The 9,723-nt window shown below is 39.2% G+C and overlaps 1 protein-coding gene across 1 annotated transcript; it reads left to right on the top strand.

Annotated features, from left to right (window-relative positions):
- Positions 1-415: 415 nt before the first annotated feature.
- Positions 416-8,998, top strand: LOC128013633 (taste receptor type 1 member 1-like). Its single transcript, XM_052596748.1, has 6 exons — positions 416-597; positions 730-1,027; positions 1,140-1,871; positions 2,141-2,353; positions 7,350-7,470; positions 8,064-8,998. Exons 1-6 carry the CDS (start codon positions 416-418, stop codon positions 8,996-8,998), a joined length of 2,481 nt encoding a protein of 826 aa, XP_052452708.1.
- The last annotated feature ends 725 nt before the right edge of the window (positions 8,999-9,723 follow it).

Here is a 9,723-nt window from a genome sequence, read left to right as displayed (position 1 = left end):
TTTAGCCACAGGTTTGTTACACAAACCATCATTTCCAGTTCCTTATTTCAAAATAATAGAGCATAGGTGCTGCACAGTCCTGATGTAATTTCTTAGAAGTGGTAGTTTAATGTGACACTTGTGTGGTGACAAATCTGGATTAATGTCAGATATTAAAAAAACATTTAAATGTATGGGTTATCTTAAACACACACAGATTAAAAAATGTAAATTATATGCAAAGAGTGATAGTGTTGTTGTTTTCCTTGTCCATTTGAAGTCATGTTTCATTTTCTCCAGGGAGGGCATTAAGTTTGTTTTGTAAATGTAAAAATTTGTATATATATTGTGTATTGTTAGATATAAAAATGGACATTTGTATCTCAAACAAGCCACTACACATCTGTTTCAGGACCAACGGCCCATCTTAAAAAACATGATTCTCAGTAGCATTTACATTTTGCTCGTGGGCTTTACTAATTGTTTCTTTTTCAAAATGTCTTGGTCATCATCAGACTTCAGCTTGGACGGAGATTACTTATTGGGTGGCCTTTTCCCTTTACATGAAATTGAACAGGAAACAACCCTGTTTGTCGCAGAGGCAACAGAATGTTCCAGGTAAGCAAGGATCTTTTACCAATGTTTGGTTATGAAGGCACATTATTTTAAATCAAAGCAGCATTTCCTCAAAGTTTTTATTGCTAAACTGAATATTAAATTACATGCTAATTAACATCCTCACTTTTGAAGGCATATTTCTGCAAAAACTGGCTATGGAATGTTGCAAGTTATGAAGTTTGCTGTTGAAGAGATTAATAACTCCCCCACTCTTCTGCCCAATGTTTCTCTGGGCTACGAAATTTTTGACTATTGTTCTAACATAAAAAATATAAATTCAGTCTTAAGTTTCATCTCAAGGAATGGTTCAATAAAACCTAAAGAAATACTCAACAACTATCAGCCTAAAGTGGTTGCTTTAACAGGGCCATTTGGAAGCACAAGAACCATTACTATTGCACCACTGATCACAATGGACCTTATACCAATGGTAAATTTTCTGTTTGTAAGGTTTAGAATAACACTTACTTCCTACCTTTTGTTCAGAACTACAAAGTTACTATATATTTACAAATATATGAGTGTTTTCTTATCTTTTAAAGGTGAATTATGGAGCCGCTAGCTATGCATTAAGCAATAAACTTCAGTATCCTTCTTTTGTAAGAACAGTCCCTAGCAACAAAGACATGATAGAGATGATTATTCACATCATACAGTGGTTTGGATGGAACTGGGTTGCCTTTCTTGGTAGCCAAGACGATTACAGTTCAGATGGACTAAAGCTGTTTAATGAGTATATAAACAATACTGGTATTTGTTTGGCCTATCAAAAGGGCCTAAGTCTAAATGCAAACTACAGTCAAACGCTAAAAAAGATTCATATGCTCAACATCAATGTCATTGTTGTTTTCGCTGTTTCACAATATGCAAGCAAAATTATCAAAGCAGCTATAGCAAACAACATCCAAGACAAAGTATGGATTGCAAGTCATACATGGGCTCTGAATCAACAGCTTCCAAGAGAGCCAGGAATTGAGAAAATTGGCACAATCATTGGCATTACAGACAGACTGTTGTCGTTCCCCGGATTTAATGAATTTGTCTATAAAGACAGAGGAACAACTGATGTTGGCCATGATGAAGTCAAAAGTAAGACATGTAATCAAGTTTGTCATTACTGCTCATTGCTGACTGCAGAGGAGATTATAAATGAGAATCCCTCATTCTCCTTTGGCATCTATGCTTCCATATATACAATAGCTCATGCATTGCATAAAGTACTGCAGTGTGACATCAATGAATGCCAGAAAAATACAATGGCCAAGCCATATATGGTAAGTGAAGTTTAATCATTATTTCAAATACATTATTGAAGTAACAGTGTTTTAATTAATTAAATAATCAATAATGGTGATTTTTTTATTTTTTATTTAACTACATATTTTACATTATATTGTTTTTATTTAATTTAATACATAAGCAAAACAAATGTAATATTATTTTTAATATTATATTTATATTTTGTTATATAACATTATATTATTAATAATATATTAATATAATTATAAATTATTTGTCTTTTTTATTTGAACTCACCTTACAGCTTCTGGGAGAGATAAAGAAATTGGATTTTATACTCAATGGCCGTCAGGTGAAATATGATGACAATTATGATCCAGCCATCAGTTATGATGCTGTGCTCTGGCGCACTGGTGTGAATCCTCCACAGTTTCAGATAGTGGGCTCATATGATAAACATCCAGAAATCACTTTTACCATGGACAACTCTCTCCTCCCCTGGCAAAACAATGGTTCTGTAAGTTTATTATTATTATTATTATTTGGGCTATGAAATATTTGACCATTGTTTCAAAGAAGTTCCATTCAGTCTTACGTTTCCATTCAATCTTACTACATCTTTACATGTGTCGACCACCATGGTTTCTCTGAAGGGAGGGGTGAGCGGGGAACTGAACAGCTGATTCCAATTCGCAACCTCACCGCTAGATGCCGCTAAAAATTACACAGTGCACCTTTAATTGTGATCCAAAATCATCACAATAAGAAGTACCAAAGACAGAGAAGCACCTGTGATATACAGAAAGGACAAATCTTTGTCCTTAATGCTTTGATCTTACATACTGACCTCTTCAGTCAGTCGATGAAAAAGTTTTAGGAAAACATACATAGCTGGGGTTCCAGTCTGCAGCTTTCAGAATATTTATCTCTCTCTGGGGGTCTGCAAGGGCTGTGACCCCCTTCTGAGGGAGGATTGAAAGTCACCATTGCCAATGTGGCACAATGATAGAGCAGGTGTTTGGTTAAAAGAACAACAGGAATTGGAAACCACACTTTCTTTCCCAGTATTGCATTCTGAGCAGTACTTGATTGCTTATGCATGCCCGTGCATTTTGGCAATGATACTTCAGATCAGCTTGTAGGATGGGTATATGTCTGAGGACATCCTGCCCCCTTCACATGCCTCCACAGAGTTAGAGTGGTGTTGGTCAGTGGATGTGGACGAAGGTGTGACGGTGCACCCTGCAACCTCTCGAAAGCTGAAGACATGAGTTGTAATGGATAAGTATTCTTAATAGTAATGTTGTTCAGCTCTCGGTAATCAATGCAAGGTCACAGAGAACCATCCTTCTTACCCACAAAAAAAAAAAAAACCCCGCCCCCACTGGAGAAGAGGAAGGACGGATGAACCCAGAGTCTAAAGAATCAGAAATATATTTCTCCATGGCCTCCCTCTCAGGAATAGAAAGAGAGTATAACTTGCCTTTGGGCGGAGATTTGACACTAAATCTATGGCACAGTCATAGGGACGATGCGGAGGAAGAGAAGCAACCCGGGACTTACTGAGCACTTCCTTCAGGTCCAGATACTGAATGGGCACGCTTGGCAACGCCGTGGTCTTCTTCTGAAAAACAGAAACAGGAACAACAGGACAGGCAGAAACCAGACAAGACTCATGACAACTTTCACTCCACAATGTGACAGTGTTAGAACCCCAATCCACTCGTGGATTATGTTTGAACAACCAGGGGTGACCTAAAACAATGGGAGCAACAGGGGAGTCCATGAGGAAAAAGGATATGGTTTCTTGATGGTTGCCAGAAGTGATGAGTGTGATGGGCTCAGTATGGTGGGTGACGTGAGGCAGTTCCTGGCCGTTGAGTGCGGTGACATGGATGGGGAGAGACACAGAAAGGACAGGAATGTTCAGGTGATGTGCAAGTGAAGAATCAATGAAATTACCTTCGGCTCCGGAGTCCAGAAGAGCTTGGCATTCATGATGGTGATTCTTCCACCGCAGTCTCACCGGAAGGAGGGTCGATGATGTGGGTGAGGACTTTTCAGCGGAGATCCCACCCGATAGTAGCCTCAGATTTACTATCGGGCTGACTCTTTTACCGGACAAGAGTAGTTGTTATGATCAGAGCCTCCACAGTATAAGCACAGTCCTTGGGACCTCCGCCGTTCCCTCTCCCTCCAGGACAGCCGAGCTTGACCCACCTGCATGGGCTTGTGATCGTCGACAGAACCGACCGTGTTCTCTCGACTCAAGCGCCCCCTACTGGGAGAGAATGGAGGTCTAGGAGGACTGTGTTGGCAGCCCAGGCGATTAAACCTGGCCTCCACCCGCAACGCCAGGTCTATCAGTTCGTTTAGAGTAGGGGGCAGCTCGAGGAGGTAGATCTCCTGCTGAACACGGTCGGATAACCCATGCAGGAATCTATCCCACTGCGCTGCCTCGTTCCACTGGCACGCGGCCGCCAGGGTGCGGAACTCGAACTCGAAGAACGGTCGGCGCAGGCGGTGCGATGGTCACAGTGGGAGACGTAAGCTGATGGATCTGCTGGGTGAGCTCGGACACCTGTGCCACCAGCGCTTGGACAGCGCGTCCGGTGTTCGAGATGCTCTCCTGCTGCTGATCCATTCTTTTGCTGCTGTGGTGCATGAATTCGGTGAGGGTATTGGTGCTCGCTGCTTCCATGTTTGGTGAGATCGTTCTGTGACGGTGGGTTAAAGGACAGTTTGGAAACAAGTGCGAGTTAATGAATTTAATGAGATATAGTTGATAGACAATGACACACGATGACGATGAAGACAGCTACACTCCAGAGAGATGGTAAGGCGGTGAGTAATCCAGACTGTTGTGGAAGACAGGTGAAGAATCCGGATGTTGACGGCGTGAGGCAGCAGGAGAGAGTGGCACAGGAACTGCGGGGAATAGAGCCGAAGGTAAGTGTCCGTGGCTGAGTGATCGTGCGGAGAGTGGATGAGGTTCTGGGGAAACACAGACATCCAAAACGCAAACTACACAGAAGCCAGACGGGGGTAAACACAACGACATGAAACAACGATCTCACAAACACTAGACGTGAGACAAACCATTATAGAGAGGATGAGTAATGAGTGGCAGCTGATGCTGATACAATTAACAGAAACGCCCACAACTAATCAGTGCAGACGCGGAACACACAGAATTCACCACAAAGTGTAAACAACCCAAGATCACGGTTTACCAACTGTGACAGAAGCTTGATGGTCTCATCTCTCTTGCTCCACTCTGATATCCTTAAGAACCTTTCTTCCAGGGTTGCCAGAGCACTTCACAGCATACCTCGCTCTCAAAAGCAAATACATTGTCAAAGCTATATTTTCATCTAAGTTAGAGTCTAAAGTAGAATTGTATGCTCCACTGTAGATGGTTGCTTAGTAGATACCTCTTAGAGTTGATGCAAGGTGAATAGAGTTTTAGTAGGACAGTAAAGATTCCCTCTACTTCAGTTATATTTCTTCCCAAGTTGGGTCTTGAAGTAGGGATGTATGCTTCTCTCTAGATCATACCTGTCAACTCTCCTGTTTTTCACAGTATTCTCCCGTATTTTACCATTCTATCCTGCCATCATCCCGTTTAAATATTTTCCCGTATTTCTCCTGTTTTTTAATCTTTCTATACAAAAATCCCACTGGATGTATTTTATGTTTCCTACATTCTCCTCTGGTAAAACTCCCGTAATTTGTATGACCCAAACCTTATATGAATAAATACGTCAACAAATTCCAATGTTGACTACTTGCCAGATCTTGAGAGAGAGAATGAGTTAGCATTTTCAATAAGCCCTTCTGCTTTTGGTTTTAGTCCAAAGCCAAAAACTACCCTTATTTTCACACAGAAAACACAGTTTGATATGTACACAGTTTAAAAAATTGTCTGATAATAATTGTTACAATTAATATAATAATAATATAATATAATAATTTATTATTTTGCCCTGCTCCTGCCCCAACCCCAACCCCCTGTATTTTGGGACCCGAATGTTGACAGCTATGCTCTAGATCGGTGCTGTATAGGCCTCATTAGTATGACCCATGTTCAAGAATCTCACAAGAACAGGCAGACAGCCTGTGAGTGTCTCTCAAACCCCCCCACCCTGTTATCTACTGCATATTATAGTTATCCTAAGAGTAATGCATACTATAGTTAGCACAAGTGTAATGTGTTAACTATAGCAGGTCCTGCAGAAGTGTCTTTATTGAAGTCAGGTTTGAGCTATTCTCCTCAGTGTACTGGGGTTTTTAAGTAGGGCATAAACTCCTCTCCAGTATCCTTGGCACTGGAGTATGGTGGATGAATTAACTGGCATCTGCAGTCTGCTTTTATCTTGTTTGCCTCTCTGCCTGAATAGTGGTAGGGACGTAAAGTATGAAATATCACTCTCTTTTTTATGTTGGGTGTTCTACTAAGACCCTGTTTCGACAATGCTAATCAGTAGAGGAAGTACGCCTAGAGGCATCCCTCCTTGTAATCTGTCATATACTATGGCCCAGTGCTTAAACAAAAAAGACAAAGCACTAGCTAAATCGGGTCTTAGGTAGAGTCTTTACTCAAGGCAGGGTATGACCTGCTCTCCCTCAGGTGTGCTGGGGTCCCACTTGGAGGAGTGGTAACATTGAATGATTTAGTATGAAGCACTACTTACTAAGATTTTTAACACCTTGCATGCTCCCTTTGGTAGGGTGCTCAAGTACACCTTAGGGTAGAACAGGGTGAATGGAACTATGATGGGCAACTCACAAGACTCTCTCTCTTTTATTTACCTCACACCCCAGCTGGTTTTGGGTTTTTAAGAAGGGATACATGCTCTACTCTGTTAGGGTGCTTCTATATAGTTCTCTTCAGACAATTGTAGTCAGTATTACACTGTGGAGATTTGGATCACAGATGTCCCTCTTTGTTATCATAGAATGTAATAGTTTACCCTTAACTATAGTGAGTTCTGGAGAAGTGCATTTACTCAAGTCAGGGTATAAACATTTTTTGTGTGATTCTGATGAGTTTTCTTCCACAATTAACCTAGGTTGTTGAAATGGATTAGAAGCTCGCTTTGAAAGTTGTAGATGAAAATGCTCCCAGCAGTAGCCTGCTCCCTAATAGCCATGTTGATATGTTTTGTCTCATTGCCATGCCCAGGGCTTCTCTGCATGTCTCCTTCAGAGTTGATGATGTGTGTTGCATGTGCCCTTTTAAACTCATGGGTGCTTCACTTGGGACATCATGGACTATGATTATTGGCATGTGTTCATGCGGGATTCAGACACCAGTCACGCTGATGGATTTCCCCATAGTATGAATTCCTTGATGCAGCACCTAGTTCCCCTTCTCAGGGAACCATGGTTACATACATAACCTGATATATTTTTATGCTGTGTTGTTTGAGAGCATTGGTCATAGTTTATAGAAATGTGTAAAACTGCTAAAGACTTTTACTTTAAATAACACATTTTCATGTTTGTTAAAGGTTCCCTTCTCAAACTGCTCTGTTGAGTGTAAGGTGGGATATTCAAGACAAATTGAAGGTTTTCATAGTTGCTGTTTTACGTGTAAAAAATGCCCGCCTAATACCTATGTGGATTTTTCTCGTAAGTACCTCAGGTGGCAGTCAATTTCATATTTAAAAGGAGAGTCAACATAAAAATAAAATTTCTGTCATCATTTACTCCTCTGCATGTCAATCCAAGCATATATATAAATTTCTTTCTTTCTTTTTTTCTTGCAGAGCATGAAAAAAATAAATTAAATTAAAGAATGTTGTTAAACTAATAGTTTCCATTCCTATTAACTTGCATTGTATTTTTTATACATACAATCTAAAAAATGCTGGGTTGTTTAAACCCAACTTTGGGTCAAATATGGACTAAATCAACTTTTCGGTTAAAAATTTTATGTAAAAATTTAACTCAACATCTGGGTCAGTCCATATTTGACCCAAAGTTGGGTCGAAACAACAAAGCATTTTTTAGAATGTACAGTAAAAGTCATTGGAAAGTTTTTAGTTGTTAGCTCTTTTCGGAAGATCTTATTTTATTTTATTTTTCCAAAGAAAGTCAGATATGTTTGGAATGATATGATTGTGTGTGGGTTCATTTTTTGAAGATTTGCGATTTGACGACAAAATATTTCCCCACATCCAGTTACTATTGCTTTTGACAAAATATTTTATGTATTTTTTTAGGGGACCCTTATACCTGTTTTCCTTGTGCAGAGGGTGAATGGTCTGATGAGGGCAGCTCAACATGTCAGACACGTACTATTGTCTATCCTCAGTTTACAGAAATCCTCTCCATCATTGTCTTGGTTTCTGCTGCATGCATAATTATTCTCCTTATTGCCATATTCTGTCTTTTTGCCTACAATTACGACACACCAGTGGTGAAGTCGGCTGGTGGCAGCATGTGTTTCCTCATGCTAACCAGTTTGATTTTGTCTAGCATAAGTGTGTTCTTTTTCTTTGGAAAACCCACATTTGTATTTTGCCTCCTGAGAAATGTCATATTTGAATATTTCTTCACTGTCTGTATTTCCTGTTTGACTGTCCGTTCCTTTCAAATTATTTCTGTTTTTAAAATGGCTACTCAGTTCCCTAAGGTGTACAGTCTTTGGGTAAAACACAATGGCCAGTGGCTCTTCATTGCATTTGTTTCTTTCATGCATTTAATATCTTGTGTGATATGGATGACTGTCAATCCTGTCAAAGCCATTGCTGACTCATGGACTTTTAAAGACCAAATTATGCTCATCTGTGAGATGGGGAGCACTATATCATTTACCATAGTCATGTTTATAAGTTGGTTTATTGGTTTCTTGTGTCTCCTGTTTTCTTATATGGGAAGGGATCTGCCGAAAAATTACAATGAGGCCAAATCAATAACCTTCAGTCTCATTTTGTACTATCTGACCTGGATTGCTTATTTCACAGCATACCTCTCTGTCAAAAGCAAATACATTATCATTTTGAATGCAGTGGCCCAGGTATCCAGTATAAATGGAATTCTCTTCAGTTATTTCATACCAAAATCTTACGTCATAATATTCCAACCACAAAAGAACACTCCTGCATACTTTCAAACTTCTATTCAGACATATACCCAAACAATTAGTAGGACCTAGACTCATACATTAGTATTTGTATAGAAAGTTAACTCTTAAAGGATTAGTTGGAGCTTTTTATGTTATCCTGAACCGGAGCACACAGATGAAGAACTAACCACGTGCGACCTTTTCCAACTTGATTACATAATGTGTGAATTTGTAGAACCACACCGCAGAGCTAGTGCAACATGAGCATTTATGGTTAAAAGTATATACATTTTATTGTTTATCTTTTTGAAGGTAAAATATAATTTCTCTAGACACGACCTTTATTCCTCGGCTGGGATCATGTAGTACGCTTTGAAGCTGCATTGAAATTGAAATGTGAACCTTCAACCCCTTGATCCCAATTGAAGTCCAATATATGGAGAAAAATCACTTAAAAACCTTAAATTCTTTTGAAATGACGAAAGAAAGATATGAACATCTTGGATGACATGGGGGTTGAGTAAATTATCAGGAAATTCTTTATTCTGGAAGTGAACTAATCCTTTAAACTCTGTTTAGATCTTATGTTAGATCCTTCACTATTATGTTACCACAATCTTAAAGAAACACATAGGCAAAGTAGAGAATGTAATGTAAATGTAATGTAATGTAAACACAAATGCTTCTTTCTTCTTCTTTTTTTTTAATAAAGAACATTTACATGTCATAACTTAGTGTCCAAGTAATTCACTCCATATAATGCATTAAAAGTAATAACAGATAATAACAGTATCAAGTAAAAAAAAAAAAAAAAC

The sequence above is a fragment of the Carassius gibelio genome, chromosome B24, assembly GCF_023724105.1.
Source record: "Carassius gibelio isolate Cgi1373 ecotype wild population from Czech Republic chromosome B24, carGib1.2-hapl.c, whole genome shotgun sequence".
Taxonomy (NCBI): Eukaryota; Metazoa; Chordata; class Actinopteri; order Cypriniformes; family Cyprinidae; genus Carassius; species Carassius gibelio.
The sequence above is the reverse complement of the archived record's forward strand: the minus strand, read 5'-3'. Positions and strand labels throughout refer to the sequence as shown.

Bases quoted from the DNA above. Each gene is read 5' to 3' on its own strand.
- LOC128013633 (XM_052596748.1), top strand. From the start codon at position 416: ATGATTCTCAGTAGCATTTACATTTTGCTCGTGGGCTTTACTAATTGT. The intron at 1,028-1,139 runs GTAAATTTTCTG...TATCTTTTAAAG, and splicing joins CAATGGACCTTATACCAATG to GTGAATTATGGAGCCGCTAG. The intron at 2,354-7,349 runs GTAAGTTTATTA...TGTTTGTTAAAG, and splicing joins CCTGGCAAAACAATGGTTCT to GTTCCCTTCTCAAACTGCTC.